At 35.4% G+C, this 25,427-nt stretch overlaps 1 protein-coding gene across 2 annotated transcripts; it reads left to right on the top strand.

Moving 5' to 3' along the window:
* Positions 1-6,490: 6,490 nt before the first annotated feature.
* On the top strand, positions 6,491-25,219 carry LOC135581974 (uncharacterized). 2 transcript variants are annotated; one of them, XM_065137081.1, is made up of 12 exons: positions 6,491-6,796; positions 6,877-7,005; positions 8,517-8,711; positions 9,604-9,651; positions 9,733-9,861; positions 11,238-11,362; positions 13,516-13,626; positions 20,669-20,777; positions 20,930-21,048; positions 21,388-21,541; positions 24,634-24,778; positions 24,918-25,219. In XM_065137081.1, exons 1-12 carry the CDS (start codon positions 6,683-6,685, stop codon positions 24,971-24,973), a joined length of 1,434 nt encoding a protein of 477 aa, XP_064993153.1. In that variant the 5' UTR covers positions 6,491-6,682; the 3' UTR covers positions 24,974-25,219. The 2 variants fall into 2 exon arrangements, with proteins under 2 accessions (XP_064993153.1, XP_064993152.1); XM_065137080.1 differs by having other exon boundaries at positions 9,601-9,651.
* The last annotated feature ends 208 nt before the right edge of the window (positions 25,220-25,427 follow it).

Here is a 25,427-nt window from a genome sequence, read left to right as displayed (position 1 = left end):
AGTTTTCTTGTTTTCTTTGGACTTTGATTTATGGAATATTATTGAACTCGGTTTTCAAACCCCCTCTAAACCAATGAATGAATGGAATGACTATGAGAAAAAATCATTTTCTTTAAATGCGAAAGCCATGAATGCTTTATTTTGCGCTTTGAATAAAAATGAGCTTAATCATATTTCTACTTGTGAAATGGCTTTTGACATTTGGCACACACTCGAAATCACACACTAAGGCACTAGAAGAGTTAAAAACTCTAAAATAAATATTTTAAGGTATGATTTTGAATTATTTCGTATGGAACCAAGCGAGACTATTGGAGACATGTACACCCATTTTACGGATGTCGTCAATAGTCTAAAAGCTCTTGGTAAAAGTTTTTCAAATTTTGAACTTGTGAATAAAGTTTTACGATCACTTTCTAAAAATTGGGATTCGAAAGTAACGACAATATAAGAATAAAAGAACTTGAACCATTTTCCGATTGAAGAACTTATTGGGTCTTTGATAACCTATGAAATGATGTGCAATACACATGAAGAACTCAAGAACAACCTTCGAAAGGACAGGAAGGATTTGACACTTAGAACTCAAGATGACCACTCGAGCAAAAGCTTAAGTGATGATGACTTTAAACTTCTCATAATAAAACTTAAAAAATACTTAAAACAAGAATCAAAAAGTAAAAATAAACATAAAATGAAGAAGCTACAAAAGAAGAAGAAAATACTCAAGGTGGCTTAGGACGAATCGAGTTCATCTGAAGATGAAGAAAATACTGAATCTCGAATTTTGATGATGAAACCAATTGATAGTGCTTATTTGATCTGCGTTTTGAGTGATGCAGGAAGCTTCGATCAGGGAGAGACAATTAAGGCAAGAAGAATCATGTTGGGCTGGAATAGAATATGTCAGAAGATTGGACGTCGAGCGGAAGGATCGGTCGATGTATCGACAGAATGCTTCGGGCTATGGGTTTGGGCATCGGGCCAAGAAGAGCAAAAATTATGCCAAGGAAATCAGAGTTGTGGAGGTCAACTGATCGATTAGGCAATAGGCCGCAAGAGAGGACGATGCACCGAAGAATCGAACGAAGCGTCGATGAACCAATGACATGTCGGACAACATTTAATTTAAGACTTGTAATAATTGTCTAGATTGAAGTAGGTTTTAAGTGTGCAGGATTAACTATGATAGTAAGACATAAAGTAAAATAAAGTCCTGGAGTCACGAACAAGATTTCGTTGGGAGTTTGAGAGTTCGTCGGAAGTCCGGACGTTCATCGGAAGTTCTGTCAGAATTGACTGAGAAGTCTAAGAGCTTGCTAGAGAAGCTCATCGAAACTCGCTAAGAAGATCGTCGTGAAGTCTAGGAGCTTGCCGGGAGTCCGCTGGAACATTATCTAGAGATCGTCGAAAGTTCGCCGGAAGCTCGCCAAACGAAACCTAGACTTACCGGACTTATTTAGCTTAGCATATGCCTTAAATTTCATAATTAGCACATAATTGGGTTAGAATTGGGTCAACTCAATTAGGGGCCAATTGGGCCTAAGTTTGGACTATGTTGGGCCAAGTAAAATACCCAATAGTGACCCAACAGATGGAACCATCATGGCATAGTCTTCGAGACTATCAAGCGGTGGTACCACTAGACTGGGTGGTTGTACCGCCTAGTGTTAGTGCTACAAGCGGTGGTACCGCCCAACACAGGCGGTGGTACTGCCAAGACCCGGGAAACCCGGGATGAGATACTTTTAGGCTTCAAGTTTGAATCCACTTGAAACCTATAAATACCCCTCTTATCCCTGATTAACTTACACATAACTGAGAGCAAAAAGAAAAGAAAACGCTATTGTAATCTTGTGTGAACTCCTCTCAAACTCTAAGTGTTAGGCTTGTTTAAGAGAAGAGTGAAGGGGGGTTGTAAAGGTTCTCTCCTAAACCTGTCAAAAGGAGAATCGAGTTGTAAGGGTAGTTAATCTTCACCCATTAAAGAAAGATCGCTAGTGGATGTCGATGGCCTCAATGAAAGAGGAATCGACGGAGTGGATATAGGTCACAACGACCAAACCACTATAAAACTTGGTTTGCATTTCTATTCTTGCAATTTATCTTTACTGCAAACTGTTTTACCAGCTTACTACTTTCACTACGCTTACGAACAAGATTTGAAGTTATATTTCCGAAATTGGTTTTATCGAATGAAGAATTTTTCAAACCGATGATTTTATCTGCTGCACTAATTCACTACCACACCCCCCACCCTCTTAGTGCCGACTAGTTCCTAACAGAAAAAACCAATAAAGGTGAGGCGGCAAACTACGCCTTAACGACTTTCGACAACGAGGTAACCAAAACCCCTTTGCTTCATTTTGAAATTATTTGACGCATTTCATGAGTTATTTTTAAATTAGTTTAGAAAAATTGTATGTAAATTGATAATAAAAAAAAATTGGGATCATGCTAGTAATTTTGAAAATGATAATGATTATTGCATGTTTTATGAAAATATAACAAAATATTAGATATAAATCTAATGCTTGTACACCTAATAAGATTAATCTTATGTATGTTTTTAAGAAACAATAGTGTGTATCATGTTGATTTCTGGATTGCTTTTCGATTTTGATTGAAGATGCCCTTATGTTCAATAAAACTATGCTTGATGTTTTAAGAAAAATGTTAAGAGGTTTGATATCATGCTTAATGAGTTTATAGTTTGAAAAACTATGTTTTGGTATCATGCCCAAAATAATGATGCATAATGATCATGCTTAATGAGTTTATATTTCGAAATTATGCATGATGATTCTTATAATTTATGGCTTATCGATCTTTGCCATAATGAATGTTGCTTTTTCGGTTTTAAACATAATGCATGTTTTGATTTGGCATAAATGACAAAGGCATGCTTGTATGGAATAAAAAGGAAATACATTTTTCTTGAAAACTTCTCAATCCCTATATTATTGAGTTTTCAAAAAGAGATTGATGAATCTATTTGTATGAATCTCTTGGACTATGAAAATGATTTTGATGATTGAAGATTTTATATGCATGAATTAAGATCTTGTTCTCCTAAGATTCTTTTTGTTATTCACTAAAAAGGAGACTTATTCTAATAAACCATGATATGCTACATCTTGATAATTTATAACTTGAGTTTTGTTATATAATATTCCCCTCTTCTTCTTTCTTATTTACAATGACAAAGGGGAGAAAGAAAATTACTAATATTTCAAGAGATTGATAAATCTCTTCATTTCATTTTGAATCTCTTGAAAGGAATTTTGATGATTTGAATTTGAATGAGTTTTATCCGAATCATGATCTTGAATTCTTAGAATTATAACTTGAGTCTTCTTTTTGAATCAAGATCGTTTCCTATCATGCTTTCTATTTACAAAAGAAGAAATTTGTCAAAAATAATATATGGTCTTTTGACATTCATGACTTAATTCTTCATCTTTGTTATTTATCCTTATCATGATTTGAAGATTGAAGTAAAGGGAAATGAATTGTACTATTGTATTGTTATTCCCCTTTTTTTGCTACTGACAAAGGGGGAGAAAGAATTGCTAGCGTGCACATTATGAAAAGAGGCAAACTTGCTAGCTTGCTCATCTCAAAAGAGAAGCAAGAAGTATTATCTTGCAAATCTCAATAGAAGTAATGTTTACTAAGTTACACATTTCCAGAAGATACAAAAACTGTCTATCTTGCTTATCTCAAAAGATGCAAAAATTTTGCCAACTTTCATATGTGAAAAACTTGCTGGCTTGTATGTTCTAAACTAGCTATCTCGCTTTCTTTTTCAAAAACTTGCTAGTTTGAGCATCGTAAAGAAAAGCAAACATGCTAACTTAACATCTAGCAAAATTTACAAACTTGCAAAACTTAAAATTGTTGCTAGTTTGCATATTGTCAAATGATGTAAAATTTCACTAGCTTGTGCTTTGCAAAGGAAGCAAAAATTGCTAGCTTAAATATTACAAAGGAAGCAAAAAATTACTAGCTTGCACTTCTCAAAAGAGAAGAAAGAACTTACTAGCTTACATGTTCTAAAGTCATAAAAAAATTTGCTAAATTGTTAAGCTTTCATATATATAAAACTTGATAGATACACTTCTTCTTTTTGTTGATGACAGAGGGGGAGAAGGTATGATGATGATCATACATGGTATGATGTATTTATGAATGATGATTTGGAATCATGCACGTAATGATGATTTTATATTTTGAAAATATACATGATGATTTGGTATTATGCATGCAATACTTCAACTTATGATAATAATGCATGCAATAATGAAATATTCATCATGAAATATTGCTTTGACTTGAATTCAACTTGAATTCAAGGTTCTATCAATATGACATATTGATAGAGAGAGTTAAGGTTAACTCCATCATCACTCGGTTGTCATCATCAAAAAGGAGAGATTATTAAATCTCAAATTTTGATGATGAAACCAATTGATGGTGTTCATGATTTGATCTATGTTTTAAGTGACGTAGGAAGTTTCGATCAAGGAGAGACAATTAAAAGCAAGAAGAATCATGTTGGGCCGGAGTGGAACTTGCAGAAGATTAGACATCGAGCTGGAGGATCGGTCGACATATCGGTAGAAAGCTTCGGGCCATGGGTTCGAGCATCGAGCCAAGAAGAGTGAAAATTGCGTCAAGGAAATTGGAGTTATGGAGGTCAACTAGCCAATTGGGCAACAGGCCGCAAGAGATAACGATGTGCCGAAAAATCGGACAATGTGTCGATGAACCAATGACATACCGGACAACATTTGATTCAAGCTTTATAATAATTGTCTAGATCGAAGTAGGTTTTAAGTGTGCAGGATTAACTATGATAGCGATCAAGGCATAGAGCAAAATGAAATCCCAGAGTCAAGAACGAGATTTTGTTAGGAGTTCGAGAGTTCATCAAAAGTCCGGACGTTCGTCGGAAGTTCAGTCGAAATTGACCGAGAAGTCCAGGAGCTTGCCAAAGAAGCTCATCGGAACTCGCTAAGAAGATCATCGTGAAGTCCAGGAGCTTGTTGGGAGTCCGCTGGAACATTACCGAGAGATCGTCGGAAGTTCACCGGAAGCTCGCCAAAAGAAACCTAGACTAACCGGACTTGATTTGCTCAATGTATGCCTTAAAATTCATAGTTAGCGTATAATTGGGTTAGAATTGAGCTAACTCAATTAGGGGCTAATTAGGCCCAAGTTTGGGCTATGTTGGGCCAAGTGAAAAGGCCCAAACAGTGACCAAACAAGTAGAATCGTTATGGCACAGTCTTCGAGACTATGTTAGGCGATGATACCGCCCAATGTTAGTGCTATAGGCGATGGTACTGTCAGGACCCGAGAAACCCGGGATGAGACACTTTTAGGCTCCAAGTTTTAATCCACTTGAAGCTTATAAATATCTCTTTCATCTCTGGTTAACATACACAAGAATTGAGAGCAAAAAGAAATAAAAATGCTGTTGTAACCTTGTGAGAACTCCTCTCAAGCTCCAGGTGTTAGTCTTGTTTAAGAGAGGAATGAATGGAGTTGTAAAGGTTCTCTCCTGAACCTGTCAAAAGGAGAATCGAGTTGTAAGGGTAGTTGATCTTCGCCCATTGAAGGAAGATCGGTAGTAGAAGCCAATGGCCTTGATGGAGGAGGAATCAAAAGTAGATATAGGTCACAGCGACCGAACCACTATAAATTGGTTTACATTTCTTTTTGAGCAATTTACCTTTATTGCAAACTGCTTTACCTTCTTATTGCTTTCACTATGTTGCCATACGCTTTCAAGTTAATATCTTTCCGAAACGGGTTTAATCAAAATGAGATTTTTGAGCCGACATGATTTTTATCGACTGCACTAATTCACCCTCCCTTCTTAGTGCCGACTCGTTCTTAATAAAATCGAGAGTGGACGTAGGTTGGGATGACCAAACCATCATAAATCAATTTGCATCATTTTCTTATTTTCCTTCATCATTACTTATTGATTTAAACTATCGTTACTTACATTTTTAGTTAAACATATTTTTGGTACGAGTTTTATCAATTAAAATTTTCAAATCAAAACTTTATTTCAATAGTATTAATTCACCCTCTCCTCTTAAAGCTTTTAAGATTCTAACAACGAGCACAATATTGTCATCTCGGGAGTATAGTATTTATACCTAGAGATATTTCAGTCAACACACATATATGTCAATCATATTTTTCCCTCGTGTATATATATATATATATATATATATATATATATATATATATATATATATATATATATATATATATGTTTTGGAGAGATATAAATATATCTTAAACATAAATTTGAGGAATAAATATGAGAACAACGTATAAGCGGGTAGCAAACGTAGTCATTTTGATAACTATCATCCACGTGAACGCTAATAAATTATCAATAAATTCTTTTTTTTTCTTTTATTTTTAGTCGCTCAAATAGATCACGCACCTTCTTATGCACATCAAGTAACGCTTCCCTTCTCGTGGACATCGATCGTACCCTGGACGAGCCATTGCAAGTACCTCCAAGGATTAACGCAGGTCTGTTGCCCGCACGCGATGAATTCCCATCTAATCTGCTACATCTCTCTCCTCTACCTCTCGTTCCCGATTCCGATTCGTTACCTAGAAACCCCCGTCCTCGCTCGAAGCGCCATTTGAAATGCCTACCCTTGGGCTTCGAGAGTTCCGGGAGAAGTTCGCTGCCCAGCTTGCCCCCTGCCACCGCTCGCTCCAGTTCTGGGTTCGAGCCGTCGACGTGTACACGACCTACAAGGTCTCCCCTTCCTCGCTCTTCCTGTCCCATAGTCTCGATCTTAATGGGCTTCTTGGATTTGCTGTTTTGGGTGTGACCAGGTGTGCCAGTTCCGAGCGGGTCTCGTCAAGGATGCGGAGAAGCGGGAGGCGATGTGGGAGAGGCAGCACGAGATCGCGGCCGTTAAGATGTACTCCCTCTGCTCTGAGCTTGGTGGGCTCTTCCTAAAGGTACCGGATTGGTCTTCTTCGTGCTTGCAGATGTCTTTTAAATGGATGGTCTCTCTGTTGTGGGCGAAATGAGGCTTTCTTGAAAATGATCTCATTAGGAGCAATGAATTGCTTGATTTCCCAGAATGATGTCTTTGAGTTGATACTCTCAAGGTTATTTCCTTAGCAAGAAGAATTTTTTAGTTCACAACCTGTGTTCTTTCTTTCCTAGCGTTTATAATGATCTAAAAATTCATTTCAAACACTCTTCTGGCTGCCTTGCATATAATCATTACCTACCTCTGTATACTTTAATATGAAAAACATGCATTATCAAATAAATTTCTTCCAATCTTTTATCTATCCTTCACTTTTCTGCGGCATTAATGAGAGTTTCCCTGTTTAATGTGCTGTGATGCCTGGGGATTGGTTGACACATACTATTCCTTATGTTGAAGATATCAAACCTTTATTAAAATGGATTTTTCATATTCATAATCTGGAACAGCTGAAAACAAGTAATTATCCATGAAGAGTCTTCCCCTAGAAGCAAAAATATTTTTATAACATATGACATCATATGCACCTTAAACATTGGTTTGATTGTGGTGTATCCCATAGCCACAGGTTAGGGTCCCAATTTCTCTTCAGACAAATTTTTGAAGGAGCTGGATAGCTTAGCTAGTAAAGAAATGGTGCAAGGTCTTGAGATTCAATCCCGCCCTGCCTTTACGACTTACCATTTGTCAAAGAAAAAAGGAAACATATGACGCGATAAGGATATGGGGATACATAAAAACTTGAAAAATAAGATGTATATATATATATATATATATATATATATATATATATATATATATATATATATATATATATATATGTGTTGGAAAAGCTAGATGTTGACTAACTATTTTTAGCCACACGTGATGAAAAAGTCTTTTGCTTTTGGTAATATAGTATGTCACAAACTCAGAAGATAGCAAGAACCCATTGGTAATATGCTCATTTTATTAATTTCATTCATCTTTTCTGCTTAACACAAATAACATGTAATAATCTATTGAATCATTCTGCCTATATAATCAAAGAATCAGTATCCAAGTAAAACAAAGTTTCATCAAGAAAATTTGCCTAAGCATCATAAAACCTAAAATATCATATGATTTTTTTAATGATTATAAAAAATTCAGATGGTTCCTCAAAGAATCAAACATGTGCTCTAGAAGTATCATACAAGCATCATAGATCGTACCTACGCATATCTTATATAGTTATTCCATGCTTCATTATTCTTCCCCAGTCAAATAATTTGGAACCCTGAATGAAGAGTCCTTGCATTATAGTTGCTATTTCTTTATTCTTATAGGCTTTGAGATATTCTACCTCTATCACTCAAACTACATAAACTCTTCCCGCACATTATCCTCTCATGATTTTTCTGGGAAGAAAATCCTGTATGCTTCTTAGTTCTTTCTGCTAAACTAAATTTTTTTGGACAAATTTGATTCTTAGTGGTATCAGGATTTTGTCAGGCTGCACAGATTCTTGGAAAACCTGATTTAGCTCCAGCAGCATGGGTAAAACGACTGGTCACTTTATGTGATAAGGCTCCTGCTACCCCAATTTCAGTAATCCAGAAAATATTGGAGGAGGAGTTGGGACAAAATTTCAGTGATATTTTTGAGCAATTTGATGCTGAACCTCTTGGATCTGCTTCAATTGCACAGGTTCTGTTCAGAGTTCAAATATATGTGCATGTTCAATAATGATGATCAAATGCATTTACTAAGCGCTGAACTCATGCCTGTATTTTTTCATCGAAGTCTTAATTATTTGACTTTATATTGTTTTAAGTAGTTAATGGGTTGGTTTTCTTTTTTTTTTTTTATATCACAAAACAATTTCTTTTTAAAAGATACATTAAACATAAAGAATATCTCTTATCAAGCATAAGACCAAACGTCCATCAAGAATAGCTCTTATAAAGTTTACTAATTAGATGTTAAGGACTAGTGCATCAAGTGTTAATATATCTGCCTTTTTATGTAGTTTCTGTTTAATAGGGTAGGAGTAACACTGCATAATCCACCTTTTAAACATCAACTATAACTTCATTGCATTTCGAAATATCTGTTAAAATTATCATAGAATTTTAATTTATTGGTTTTGAATGAATCTTGATATGTCTGTAGTATGATTATTCTGATACTGCTGATATATCTAATACTAGACTCATTGCTCTGATTACTAGAACTTCATTAGGGCTTTCCTTTATTTGTGCAAGAATATGTTTCTATGTTTTGGAAGCATCCAAATGATAAAATGTAATATACCATCGGTGCTAACATTTTGTTGTCAAAACCCACAAGTTAATAAAGTTATATTATGTTAGTATAGTAAAATCTTCATAAGCAAAGAAATTAGTAAAGTTCTAGTTTAGTCCATCGTAAATGTTGTCCAAGGTCCATCTTAGTTAATCATTGGTACTCACTAGCTTGTTGCCGGACTACATTCAACTTTTGTCTCCTTTCAGTGGTTTCGTTACAAGCCCCTTTTTCTGAATACAATCTCACCACTCATTCTGAAACCTTGTTTATCTTTCTTGATGAATTATAGCAGGTTCATCGAGCAAAACTCAGAGGTCTAAAGACTGATGTCGCAATCAAGGTTAGAAACAGCATACTTAGTACATGTGCTGTTTAATATTTTTGATTTACCATAATAATTAATTTCAGTGAAAATCTCTAGGTTCAACATCCTGGGGTTCAACATTTGATGATGATAGATATTCACAACTTGCAAGCATTTGCCTTGTTTTTACAAAAGACAGATATCAATTTTGATTTGTTCTCACTCACCAAAGAAGTTGAGAAACAGGTATTTCTATATGCTATAGTATTTTCTGTTTTCTTTTTAATTCGTCATACCTATTTTTAAAAATATACTTCATGGTTACATATTAGATGAAAAGTTGCAATAAGAAACCTTTGTTTTATTTTTTTATAAATGATAAAAATACTGCATATAAATGAGATTGTAAAAGAGAATGTTTAGGAGAAAGATGAAAAGAAACAAGAGGTAGAATATCATAATTATGATTTAGAGAAAAGAGACTTAGCCACCAACAGCACCATTTTGTAGTTAGGGTTACAGGACCATGGGTGGCCATCAGATTTAGGATTGGATTAGCCATATCAGCTCAAATAAATCATGGAATCTCTTTTTTAGCTGACAGGAATACTGCTAAGATCTTGTAGGCAATTGGACTAATCGAATTTGGTTATACCTCTATAATCTTATGTACTATCTTCTGTCTAGCAAGTTGTATGTTAAATTTTTAATCACATGGGTATCTCAGAGGAACCTCTGTTATATAATAACTACAGGATCTATTTGGAATGTCCATAATCATAGGTTTGTCCTTTGGTCCTTCACTGGAGTTAAATTTTATATTTTAGCTTTGAGATTCCAAGGTTCTTGAGGACTTACCATGCTTGAACTTTTCAATAACAACTATAAATTCATCATGAAGGTTCTACTATCAGACCATATTTTGGATGATAACTTTTACAAGCCAATATATTTTACTTAAGAAGTTGCCACTAGCTGAAGTTTATGGTTTACAACCATAAACTCCTCAATTGGGTTCCACCTAAGACTTCATAGCATGGGAGTATACTTCTCTATTTTGGTGGCAGTTTCCCATGCATTGGGTATGTTAAGTCTTTTGGTGATGTAAAATTTCCAGGCTTTTTCTTCTTTTTATTAAAAAAATTATGCTTCTAATATATTGTTTCTTATTTGGCTGTGCTGTCTGCTTATTTCACGTTAACAGGTCAAGGTTAAGTATTCATATTAATCATACATAACATATACTAGAATGGTCACAATTGGATCAGACAGTAAACAGAATGATTTGTCAGAAAGTATTTCAAGTCAATGGCATTATTAAAGCATCTTAGGACTTTTATTATCACCATTCATTTTGGTAGTCTGATTGCCTACAATGGTGTAGACTTCTATCGAATATCTTTTATATGACATTTACACAATTAATATCTAATCATATTTTAAGTTTACACATGACAGTGTTGATCATTTTATAATTCACCTTATATTTCCTATGTTAATATGTTCTAATATCTTCTTATCCTTAATTATGGTTTAGAAGATTCATTCTAGAACTGATCATGTTCAATTCGCTTGCGGTTATTTACTTCTAACTATTTTTTTCCGTTCGCCTGCTTCTAAAGGTTGCTTATGAATTTGATTTCCTGAGAGAAGCTGCAGCCATGGAAAAAATTAATAAGTTTTTTCATGATAACAACAAGAAGGTTCCTGTTTTGGTACCACGTGTCATTCCAGGCATGGTGACCAGGTAAAATTATAGAATAGAGAAAATTTGTAGTTAGTCTTTATCATGACATTTGATAAAAAAGTCTAGGATATATGTATACAACTTTATTTACTTTATATTTCTTGTGCTGAATCTTGTCCATCATTGAGACTAAGGAGAAAAAACTTTGGCATCTTAAGCATTTATGAACTTACTTCGCAGATTAAAAAGCCTCTGTGATGCTGGATCTTCTTTTGAACAATGGTTTACTCATGATTATTAGATGTTGCTTGCTGAATTTCTTAGCAACACTACTGACTGCTGTATATACAAATTCTAGCTAAGAAGCAAGTTTTGAGTTGTTTCATTTGACATATTGTTCCAGTATCATATAGGTTGGCTGCTAGCATTGAAAAAATATATATTTTTGTTTCATTTGACCCAGACAGCAAATTACTGAACAATCTCTTTATACATAATTTAGAGATGATGTCATGTCAGCTGCTCACATGTCTAAATTCCTGTACACTAGTTTCTGGTGGCAAATGTTCTCAAACATGCTGAACAGCTGATTAACTCTATTGCATATTTAAAGTATGGAGATTCCATATTTGACACACAGACTGTAATTATCATTCTTATTTTCTCTTCCTATCATTGGGTAAACGTAAGTACAAACTGTTAAATGCAGAAAAAGATGTCAGCTTGTCTCCAAAGCAAGGTTCACCGTACCACGGCATACCGCTCGATACGGGCAGTATGTAACGGTCCAACAGGGGACCGCTACGGGGTGGTACATTGGTATGCCCTCATATATCATGTGTCGGTATGCTCGATATGGCATGGTATATATCGTACTGGTAGCTGGTCAATACATCGGTATGGATTAGTAATGCGAACCATGCTCCAAAGGACCTTATTGTCTAAGAGCAAGAAACAAAAAATTGGTAGAAGAATAAGAATGAAAAGCCAGATAACCTAGGATATCTTTTGGTCAATACTAATGTTCACCAAACAAGTTCATGAGAAAGTAATTGCTTATATCAAGAATGATGTTACTGTAATATTGATAAGATAGCTAACCTTTGGGATAATTTTTTGACTTGGCTCTAGCTATTACAAAAAGTAAAACCAGCTAAGCTATGCTAATTTATTGAAACCCCTAATGTACAATTGTCAGACCTCAAGTTGATTATATCATTCATAAAAATGTATCTAGGAAAAATATGTGACAAAATTTGGAGACTGAAGGAGCTTACAGAGTTTATTCTAGCTCTTCCATTACCAGCTGTTGAGTTGGTATATGACATGATGCTCCATTCTGTTTGATGCCTCAATTTGCTATTGCAGGTCAACTATTGGACTATAATTAAATACTTAATAATGTTTCTAATATTTGACGGACAAAATAGGCAGTATGGAGTGCAATTTTGTGCAGATTCTTAAAAAGATGCAAACATTGTCCAACTTTACACCTTTTTGTGATGCAGGCTTGAACTTTCAATTTCGCAATTATGTGCAAAGAAACAGAAGTTGTCTGCTCTTACATTATGCGGCCTTGTTTATTCAGAAAGATCTATGCTATTTTATGTCAAGTAGATCAATTTGTTGTAAGTTCCTTATTATCAGTATGATTATGCAAAATAAGGTCCTAATAAACACTAGCAAAGAAACTAACACCATATCATCTCCTTTATCTCTTTTACCAGTTCTTATTTTCTCTTTGTGAACATTCAGTTTCTCCAGATCTGCATAACAATTGCAGTAGATGTAAATGTTAATACATCAGGATTATCCTGGCATCCCCATAAATCCCTACATGTGTCTCTCGTGCTTTCTTGTTCACTATTTTTATGGTCATGAGACATTAAATACGTATAGTATGAAACCGTTTGGCTTATGAAAACATTTGATTCAGTTGTTGCAACCTTATCAAGTTTTGAGAATCCATTCCTTGTGGCTAAATCATGTCAGTTGGTCATAGTTCCTGCCATATGCTTGCCGTATGCTGTGCCTAAGGATGCAGATATATGGCATATTGTTTTCTTGCTGTACAAGATATTAAGAGCCAGAAGTCATATTGTAAATTTGTTTCTCATGCTTACATTTGTTGTTGTCAAATATTAAAAGCATTATTTCCACAATTTCTTGCTTTTGAAAGAATATAGTATCTTAACATTTTTCCAATTGATTAGGAAGGTCTTTGCAATGGAATTTATTGATGGTATCCCGATAATGAATCTTGGTGATGAAATGGCAAAAAGGGGCATTGATCCTGGTGGTAAATTTGCGGCACTTGCAAAGCAGTAAGCTCCTGTATCATCCGAGTTTGTTGTGTTTATACATATATATGTATATATATAAACATATAGAAACAAATGCTTAATATATGTACATATATATAAGCATAATCACATTCACATATATACACAAATGTATACACATTTGCATATGCATAGACACATATGAACACATCCATATATACATATGCATGTGTATGCATATACATAGCTGAATAATAAATGCTGTTCCATACCAATTGTTGCTTATACTGTTATATGATAGCTGTATCTGATTAAACTTGCATGTATCTGTTTTAACCTTGAGTGAGTCAAGATTCCTTTTTGATAACAAAGCAGCTGATTTATCATATGTAGATATTTTGTTACATCCCAATCCTAGGGCAAGAACATATATTTTATGTCCAGAAAGACATCTTACAAATATACAAATAACGCACAACCATAATCTGAAACAGAAAACACTTAACAAGTCATTAAACTTACAGACCAAACAAATTCTATGCATAGAATGAAAACATTGCTAGTCCACTATATAGTTAACCAAGGTTCTAAATACCAAAGTTGGACTGAAAAGAGAAAAAAAAACTAAAATCCAGATAATTTTGATCAATGGGGTAGATACAACCATTGTGTCAAATACAAGTCTGTCTAACCATATTGTTTGGTACTGGTAGGTATTTAATTCTTTAATTCCTTTAGCTGATAATGGGTAATATATGCACACTGATATCATACCCCTTGTAGATTATGAACCAATATTTGTCTGAGAGTTAAAACCTTGCTAAAAGAATTAACTATGTCTGAGAGTTAAAACCTTGCTAAAAGAATTAACTAAGGTTCTAAACATGTCTAACCATTGAAGAATCCAAAAAAGAAAAAGGATAAAAAAAAATTTTCCAGCCATTTATACCTCTAGAGAATTCTCTAAATTGAAGTTCATAAAAACTTGCATCCTGAATATCTTGCAAAAAGGATTGGGCTCACTATTTATAAACAGTTAAAGGGTAATATAATGAGGATAAAACTAATTAGTGATTGTACCATGGAATGATGTTTTGTTTGGATCGGTACAAAATGGGTGGTGCATCGGTCTGAGTGTTAATCGAGATGTAGATGATCCTTGTTTCGAGTAGCCTTGTCCGACCCATAAAAAAAAAAGGTTTACCCATCAATTAGGGCTCGCAAACGCAAGTCGAGGCCTCTTCTATGAACACAGGAAGTGCGGAATGCCATCCACTACCGCCTACCTTCGTCACCCACTACGTGTTGTTGACTGCAGGTATGCTTCCTCTTCTCTTCGTCTCCTCCTCTTCCTCCTGCTCTGTCGCTTCCTCTTCCTCTACCTCCACCGCCTCCTCTTCTTCCTTCACCTTCTTCCTTTTTCCTCCTTCATAGCTATCTTCCTTTCTAGACATTTGTTCCTTCCTCTTCAGTGATTTAAAAAGCGCTAGGTGCCAAAAGGCGCCAAGGTTCCAAAATGCCCAAGGTGCTCAAGCACTCGCTCGAGCGAAGCAACGCACTTTAAAATATTAAAATATTAAAATATATAATATTATTAAACTAATAAATAAAGATTATTTTGTATAGTTAATAAGGCCATTTAGTCCTATATTGGTTGAGGAGTATGGGAACCAAGGGCTCATAAGTCCGCCAGGTCTCCCTTACCCTCAGAGGCGCCTTTTGAAGCTCACATGCTTCGAAAGGACAAAACCGTACGGGTACACCCATTGCCCAAAGCGGATAATTCCTTGCGAACCTACGGGCCGCACCAATGGCCGACCGACCAAATTGTCCCTTATTAGATTGGTGCTAGAAGGAGGGCCCGAGGCCTATACCTCGGCTGAGAAAACTCGCTTCCGAGCTGTGCACCTTGGCTCCCCTATAGGAGGGAGTACTGATAAGGCCATTTAGTCCCACATTGGTTGAGTATGGGAACCAAGGGCTCATAAGTCCGCCAGGTCTCCATTACCCTCAGAGGCGTCTTTTGGAGCTCACATGCTCCGAAAGGACAAAACCGTGTGGGTACGTCCATCGCCCAAAGCGGACAATTCCTCGCGAGCCTACGGGCCGCACCAATGGCTGACCGACCAAATTGTCCCTTATCAGATTGGCGCTAGAAGGAGGACCCGAGGCCTGCACCTCGGCTGAGCAAACTCGCTCCCGAGCCGTGCACCTTGGCTATGACCCCTTAGCTCCTCTACGGGAGGGAGCACTGATAAGGCCATTTAGTCCCTCATTGGTTGAGGAGTATGAGAACCAAGTGCTCATAAGTCCGCCAGGTCTCCCTTACCCTCAGAGGCGCCTTTCGGAGCTCACATGCTCCGAAAAGATAAAACCGTGCGGGTACGCCCATCGTCCAAAGCGGACAATTCTTTGCGAGCCTACAGGCCGCACCAATGGCCGACTAACCAAATTGTCCCTTATCAGATTGGCGCTAGAAGGAGGGCCCAAGGCCTGCACCTCGGCCGAGCAAACTCGCTCCCGAGCCGTGCACCTTGGCTATGAGCCCTTAGCTCCCCTACAGGAGGGAGCATTAATAAGGCCATTTAGTCCCACATTGGTTGAGGAGTATGGGAACCAAGGGCTCATAAGTCCGCCAGGTCTCCCTTACCCTCAGAGGCGCCTTTTGGAGCTCACATGCTCTGAAAAGGACAAAACCGTGTTAGTACGCCCATCACCCAAAGCAGGCAATTCCTCGCGAGCCTACGGGCCGCACCAATGGTCAGCCAACCAAATTGTCCCTTATCAGATTGGCACTAGAAGGAGGGCTCAAGGCCTGCACCTCGGTCGAGCAAACTCGCTTCCGAGCCGTGCACCTTGGCTATGAGCCCTTAGCTCCCCTACGGGAGGGAGCACTAATAAGGCCATTTAGTCTCACATTGGTTGAAGGGTATGGGAATTGATAATTTTTCTTTTATTATTGTGTGGCATAATTTTCATCTTGGATAGTGAGCTTTGAAAAAATGTAGGATCTTTGATTGTATGTCTTAAGCATCTACTATCTTTTACTCTAGCTTTTGTTTACAGACATATGTACAAGAAAGAGTGTTGGTTTAGGTATCTATTTAACTTTTGGTCTTTCATGTTTAGCATTATCTATGCTTCCTTTTAGGTTTAAATTATTTATGGTTCTTTTTTTATACCCAAATTAATTTATAATGGTCATTCTTACTAAGGGAGCATGTGTAAGCATGATGGTCAAATTTTTTACAAAAGTTACATTTAATTTTAGATTTATGGTCATGCAATGTGAGTCCTTTGACAAATTTGGTTGGCTTAGTTTACGATGAATGTTACTATTTGTAGTGCTAATATCTTAGAAAATACATAACCTTCTTTAGCAAGAATAATATCAAGAAACTTATTTTTTACTTTAAAATTTTCTAAGATATGTCATAAAAGCATGTTTTCCTTTTTTAGTGATTCTATTACATCATCACTATCAAGTGAAGTCTTTCAAGTAATTTTATAGTTTTATTTATTCTTTTTTTGTGTTTTTCAAACATACAAGATGGTGACATACATTTCTTCTGAGCATTTTTCAATGTATCAAACTCATTAGTGTTCATTTCCAATGAATTATATTTTTGACCAATCTTTTTAAGTCCATCATGTAATTCATAGAATGTTTAAGTAATTCTTATGTGATAAAGATGTTTCAAGAGAGTTAAATATCTCATTGTTGAAAGTCGTATGGGCATAATTTGCCACTACTTCAGTGGCTTGCTCTTTCATCTTCGATTCACTTAATTCATCCTATGTTACTTAAAAAACTTTTTTGTTTTAGGGATGATGACTTCTTCAATCGTGGACACTCATTCTTGGAGTATCCTTGCTTCTTACACTTGTAGCATATGATTACATATTTCTTAGGCTCAGTTTTAGTCTTATAATCCTTTCTTGTTTGATTTATCTTGTTTTCTTCATAAACTTCTTGAATCTTTTTGTGAGAAGTATGATGTCTTTATCATCATTGCTCCAGCTTTTACTTGAGTCACCTTATTTGGATTTTAGATAATCTTCTTTGGTCTTACCATCCTTTCTTGTTTGATTTGTCTTGTTTTCTTTATAAACTTCTTGAATCTTTTTGTGAGAAGTGTGATGTCTTTATCGTCATCATTCGAGCTTTTACTTGAGTCACCTTTTTTGGATTTTAGATAATCTTCTTTGGATTTAGGGTAATGTCCATTTTCTTGGTAGGTTTTCTTTTTCATCATGAACTTTCAAGTTATTTCGTATTTCATGAGATATCATATGAGTTCTTTAAGAGGAACATTATTCAAATCTTTACTTTCTAGGATCGTTGTTACCTTTGGATCTTAACTCTTAGGAAAAGGCATTAAAATCTTACTCACCAATTCATGGTTTATATAGCTTTTGCTAAGTGCTTTCAATTTATTGATAATAATTGTAAAGCAGGTGTACATGTCACTAATAGATTCACTTGGATTCATTTTAAATTATTTATAATTATGAATTAAAAGATTAATCTTAGATTCTTTTACTTTATTTATTCTTTCATTTTTGATTTAAAGTGTCAAATATTAATATCACAAGTAGAAACTCGATTAAATCTATTCTTTTCTAAACATAAAATAAAACATTTATAGTTTTAGCATTTAAAGAAAATATTTATTTTCCAAAGTCATTTCATTCATCCATTGGTTTAGTGATTTTTGAAAATCAAGTTTGAAAACATTTAATAAATCATAATCCATTTAAGTAAGAAAATCCTCATTTTAGTTTTTCAATTTGTAATTCGTCTCATAAATATAGGTGGTTATGTGATGGAGTCACATCTTAAATGTTTGAGAATGTCATTGTTTCTTTCTTGGGTGTAAATCTTCAATTGTTAGGATCTTAATGACACTAAAAGGGGTGAATTAGCACTTATATAAATTTAAAATTATCTTCGAATTTCAATGAAGAAAACATGTATCAGAAACAAAATTAGCCTAGTATTTAAGCACAAGTGAGAAATATACATGATAACAATTTAAGTATGCAATCATGGAGGCACAAGCAAGAGATAGAATGACACATTGATTTATAGTGGAATGGTCTTCACGACCTATGTCCACACCCAATTTTTTAATCCTCAAGGTCATCAGTTTCCACTAACAATATTCTTTTCAAAGGATGAATATTAGCTATGTTTTACAACCTTCTCATTTTTGAGGCTTTAGGAGAGAACCACACTCAATTCTGTTACAAAGAACTCTCACCTCCCACCACTTAGAATCATAACTCAACTCAAGAAGGTGGAGGAGACTGAAACAAGACTCAAAGAGAGAGCTTCAACACTTGCAAACTCAAGGAATGAATGCTCTATCAGTCAACCTGAGTATTTATAGCTCCTGAAAGCCCTAAAAAGTGGAACCAAAAAGTTTAAATTCTCGTGATTTCAGGGTATGGTCGGTACTAACAATGACTTCGAGCGGTACTACCATCACAACTTTTGGCATGCCACAAAAGTCGACACTGGATGGTACCACCATTGTAGGTAGGACTACCACCATAATATTTAACAAAGCACCAACAATTCTTGTCAGTTGACTCAAGCAGTACTATCTCTTGTGTTGGTGGTACTATCACTCTTGGGCAGTGTACGGTTGTGTGTTTGACCTAGTAAGGGCTCAAGTCCAACCAAACTTCAAGCTCAATGCTTGCTTCAATGGATGGGCTCCAAACCAACCGGATACCAGCCTTATTTGTCCCAATATGACTTTGATCAAGTCTTCTAATAATTAATGGCTTATCTGACACATTGTTGAAGCTTCTGGCATGTTGTCGCAACTTTCAACATATTTTTACAACTTCTAGTATGTCATCAAATCTTTCGGCACATTACTGAAACTTCCGGCACATCATCTTATCCTCCGACATAATGTTCAATTTCTGACACCTCTAGCATGATGTCCAATTTTCGTCACATCGATCAATCATCAGGCTCAACGTTTCATTCCTTGCCTCGATGATCTTTTGGCATGATGATCGATTCTCTGATTGGACATTCCATCTTTCAATGGGCTGAATCCTTAGTCGAAGTATTTTTTACTTGTCTCAATAATGCATTAGTTCATCAAATTCATTAATTAATTTCATCATCAAAGTGATTTCATCACCAAAGGATTCAACAACCTCGTCGTTATCAGCCCATCATCAAAGGATTCAACAAGGTTCTCAATTTTGATGCGTACCGCCTGGTATGGGCAGTACGTACCGGTCCGAGAGGATATCGGTATGCGAACCGCCCTCTACTGAGTGGTACTAGTGTTTTGACCGGTACCGAGGTGTACTGACTAGTACTGAGGCGTACCGACTGATACTACCCCGGATTTTGATTGTTTCTGAGGCGGTGTGGTAGGTAGAGGTATTTTTAAGGTTTTAGGATATACCGTCGGTACGCCAAGGTATACCGATGGTACATCCCGATACGTATCGTACCGAGCTCTACGGACCGGTATTCAAAACCTTGGGATTCAACACCTTTGTTGTTATCAGCCCAACTGTCACCTTTATTCTCTCTTTCCTCCTATGCGTCTTCTTTCTCCACTTGTCCTATGAATCCATAATTATTAGATTCTTATCAAAATTAAATCCCACTGGTCCTCAAATTATGGATTCAAACATAGCCTCAAGTCAATTTTATATGATTTTTGGATAATTTGTTAAATTTCTTCATTTAGTCAATTATTTTCAGTGCAAAAACAACTATGTTTGGTATATAGGTACATGATTGATGACAATGCTTCTTGTGGAGTTCAAAATTCGAAAGCTGAGTATTTTATATATGTTTTGGTGAAAAAACAAAATCTTTGATGGTTTCTATGCTGCATAAATACCTTGCTGCATGGTTTAAATTTAAACTACATGGATTATGTTAATCTCCTTCAAATTGGCTGATTGCATTTGTCTTGCTGAAGTTTTCTTTTTGTTATTAAATAAAACATTTAAAAAAAATTCAGTATTTAAAGTGTAGATAACAGATGCTTTTGGTAAGGAAGATATCTTAGTTCCTAGTGAAATTTTTGTGTTAATGCAGGAAAATCTTGAAAAGTTTGACACTTGCATATGGTCAAATGATATTAAAGAATGGCTTTTTTCACGCAGATCCACATCCAGGAAACATACTTATCTGCAAGGGCTCAGAGGCAATTTGTTTATGATTTTGTATCTAACAGTTCTAAATTTCTTTCTTGTTCGCACTTGCAGTTGTGATTCATAACAAGGAAAATTTCCTTGCAAATATCTAAATTTCGAGGTTCGTTAAACTTATATATTCTTTTTTTCCTTTTTGTGTCAGGTTGCCTTACTTGATTACGGCCAAGTGAAGGATCTTCCGGACAGTTTGAGGCTTGGATATGCAAAACTTGTGCTTGCTATGGCTGATAGTGACCCTCTAATGGCTAAACTGAGTGTCGAGTATATAATTTCTCACCTTTTAGTTGGATAGTATTACGCTATTCTAGGAAGGACCAACGTGAAAAAGACTGATGGTCTAATCCCCACCTAAAAATATACCTGGGTGAGGTCCTTGGGCCACCTTCACAAAGATTTACACCAAAGCCTCTTTAATTAAGAGGAAAACCAAGCAGTAGGTTAGGTTGGTGAAGGATCAATATATGTTATAAAGCGAGTTCTTATCTCTGTTCTAGTCAGAATATTTACCTATCAAGTTTTATAGACATGAAATGATATTATCTGGTTTTTCTTCAACTTTGGCATATAATTTTTATCTTAACAAATGACAAAATTATGTAGGGAGCTTGGTATCAAAACCTTGAGCACACATGCAGATGGTGACCAGGAACTGTTGACGCTAGCACGAAAAATGTTTGACACTAAATTCCCTCCTGGAGTAACTATGATTTCACCATTTTCAGAAGACTCTTCTTTGAACAAAATCACTGTCCAGGTACACTATCCTTAGTAGTAGTATACGTGATGATCTTTCAGGCTTCATAATTTCCATGTTAAGTGCTTAATCTATTATTATCTCCTGTTGTGGATATAACATGATAATTAATTTTGTATTTATTCATTAAACATCATTACTCATAAATGAATATTAGGGTTTCAAAAATTGGTCAGATCAATATGTACAGAAGGTTATTTACCTGTCCAACCACATACTGTTACTGAACCATATAGCTCGGTGTTGGTCACTTTTCTTTTTTTTTTGCCTTTTCAGTGATACTGGATGATACAAGATAGTATAACACCCAGCATACAAGTATTTTCCCTGTCTAACAAAGTGTTGAAACTGATTTCATACTGAAGTTTTAAACCTGATGCAGATAACACGATATTATTGATGTTTCATGATCCAAGAAGGTACAGGTCCTTGACATCATGTTACCAACTGTGTCAGTCATATGTTTGCATGTTTCAAACAATACTGCCTAGGCTTCACATGTGCGACTTAATAGAAAAAGCTTAGAACATGTGAGACTTCACATTCGAATGGAATATCCACACTAGGTGTATACAAATGCTTAGAATATGACTATAATGTCCGCATGTGGCAAAGCATGGACCTAGTATTAGTTCAGCTGTCAGCTTAATAAAATAATCATGGCTTGGAACTGATCTGCGATATACAAAATAACATATGGAGATTCTACCTGGAAAACTCTTATGATATGTTATCCAGAAAATTATTGATGGTAGATCATGGTCATAGATGCAACATCATGGACATCTATGCATGCATGGTTTATGGAACTATAGGTAACACTTAATAATTTGATTTTCAAATGCAATTGACAGGATATCAGATAGCTGAATATGATCGAGGGATTTCTGCTTTAAGCGCTAAGTATAATGGCTCCTTTTTATAGAGTATTTCCAGTTAAAGCTCTCTCTCTCTCTCTCTCTCTCTCTCTCTCTCACAGATATATATATATATATATATATATATATATATAGTAATTGTTGTCAAATGCTATTAAAATATCTGCCAGTAGCATACCATTAGGGTGCAGCTTGGTATTGGTTGTCTTACCTTCTGGGAAGTTCAGAACAGGAAGCCTAGAGGGCTGCAACCGTCCTATCGGTCCATGCTGACTGGTTCAATTGAGATCTATAGGTATATATTGATATAGTACGTGTGCCATAACATATAAAGAATGTTATGTTGTTAATAAAGAACTTATAAGAATGTTATGTTGTTAATAAAGATCTATAGGCCTTTGTTAATAAAGGCCAGCATATCTTTAGAGCCTATGAACTTATAAGTTGAAATATTACCTGCAGTTAATGCCAAGTAGGAGAGTATAGATAAGGCATTATTTTCAATAAAATGTGAGTTCGATATAACTTGACTATGTTTTTGAACATTTTGTTGCTTACATCTTGTTTAGTTTGTGGACAATTAGTAATCTAGGCACATTGTGGTCATCAAAGAACCGTTATTTGTTATTCACTCAGGATTGAAGTAATTTGTAGTTAGACCTACTTGGTTTTGTTATTGAGCATTTGGCAACTCCTTTAGTGTCCAGTATAAGCTATAATGCATTTTAGAACCCTTTTTTACTGAGGATAACACTGAATAAGTCAACTTGATTGCATCAATTTTGTGTGATCATTGTTATATTTTTGTTTTAGGAATTATATTATTCCATTATGGTTTTTGAGAGGGACAGAACTAGGATTTACATTCAGGGGACAGTGCTTAGTGAATACTAATTGAGAAGTATTTGCATGACTATTTTTAATTCAAAAATATTACATTGTATTATATAATGGTACTTTGAAATTTGTGTAATTTAACTGTAGTTAGTATAAATGCATGTAATAAATCATATTGATAATTTGATATAATAACAAAGACAAATTGGTAGAATAGAATTAGAGCAAAGATTGAGTCAAGTTATCCATGTGTAAAATTTAAAAATTATGAAGTTTAAAACCTTTAAAAAATTGCAAGGTACATGCATCCTCAGAGTAGTGTAAACTTCTGTATGCTAAATTAATCAAATGGTCCTTAAACAATAAGCAAACTTGAAGCTCATCCCTAACTTCAACTTCTTTCAATTTAGAAAGCAAACTTGTTGGTACCATCATTTCTCATTTATAATTATTGATAGAATGTTTTGTTAGAGTCAGCATGATGAAATACTTGCATGCATTAAAATGATAACATGGTAGTTTAATTGTCAAATCAAGTGACAAATGAGCACACTAAATTGTGAGCCTATCCTTAGTTTACTACAAGCATTTTTTTCCATGCTGACTATTACAACAACTCAGCATCCTGTTAGGTACAATATGTTAGATGATGTTAAGACAATTGTAACTGATTTAAAAAATACTTAAAATTTTATTGATAGTATAAGCATGATAATGATAATTTAGCCGTAAAATAATACAGTATCTGATATGACAAACAATTTAATCTATAAAGAACGGCTAGCAATATATCATGGATAAAAACTAGAGGGAAAATAACATCTAAAATGTAAAATCACAAGTCAGACAAAAGGGTAAAATATTAAAAATTAGAAAAAAAATGCATACCCGCATCTTAATTTGGATAAAAAGTCTAAAGTGCATTGTAACATAAATATTTGCTAAATCCCATATTATGAAATGCTTATAACCACAAGATGACCGATGGAATGACATACAGTCATATTAAATTACATTATTTTAGGAAATTTGTCAAGATATATGCAATTGAGGATGATATGGTGTCCATCTTTTCCGCTAAAACATTTGGCATGCTCACAAGTGCCAACTTATGCCTTTATAAGCTTTTTTCTTGTTAAAGAAGTTACAAGCAAATCGGCTGGGCTGTAGGTTTAGATTGCTTGGCATTCTTTGACAGCAGTGGCCTTCCTTGTTTTTCTGAGGGATCTCTAATACGGGGCCCACTTTTACTGGAAGTGTCTAGGAGGTTGTCTTTTTTGCCAGATAGAGGATGTTAGCTTTCTGTGCTGCCTGAAATTTCTTGTTCCAAGTTGTCTTTTTATGACACTACTAATATGACCTGTCTATCTGCAATAGAGGTTCCCGGAGGAACTATTTTCTGTTCTCCGGACAATGCAGCTGTTGAGAGGACTTAGTGTGGGGATGAGAATCTACTGCTCGTGCGCTGAACAGTGGAGGCCAATTGCGGAAGAAGTTCTTTACAAAGCTGGAAGGCTCAAAGGTGATTTTATGAAGAACTAACACACTCTTCTAAACTTCCCTACCTAAAACGAAGCTTGTAGTCTTTGTTTGTATTGAATTTGACTTGAAGAGATTCTTCCAATTACTGGTTTAATAGGGTGGTCTTTGTAAAATTGCAGCCGAGGATCTGAAAGCAAATAAACATGGCTTTTTTAGAAGAATATTGCGAAAATAGGACTTCATTAGCTATGTATTCCGAAATGGATGTTCTTATCGAAGGCACTACCAAGGCTGTTTACATCCTCTGCTAAAGCTTCAAATGGACATCGCACTTGGTTGAACACATTTGAGGGTGATGTTAAATTGATGTTTCTTTATACAAATTTATTATGATTATTGATACCCATTAAAACACATTATTGTGGAATAGTTGTAAGCTTTCTGAAATCTTTCACAGGGAAACTGTTGGTTCTTCGACGAAGTATCAATTTTGTCTTGGCATAATTTTTCCAAGGCATCGGATTTTTCCTTCAAGTATCTCTTCAGATCAGACCCCACTTGGGAGAAACAATTTGCCCCAAAGGATGATAGGATAACGGATGTACAAAACATTCAACTCAAGACTTGTTGGAATTGAACCAGAAGACACAGCCGAAGTATTTGATCAAGTGACCATATGTTAGTTAAAC

Source organism: Musa acuminata, chromosome BXJ3-1 (genome assembly GCF_036884655.1).
Source record: "Musa acuminata AAA Group cultivar baxijiao chromosome BXJ3-1, Cavendish_Baxijiao_AAA, whole genome shotgun sequence".
Taxonomy (NCBI): Eukaryota; Viridiplantae; Streptophyta; class Magnoliopsida; order Zingiberales; family Musaceae; genus Musa; species Musa acuminata.
This window is presented reverse-complemented; position numbering and strand designations above follow the sequence as displayed.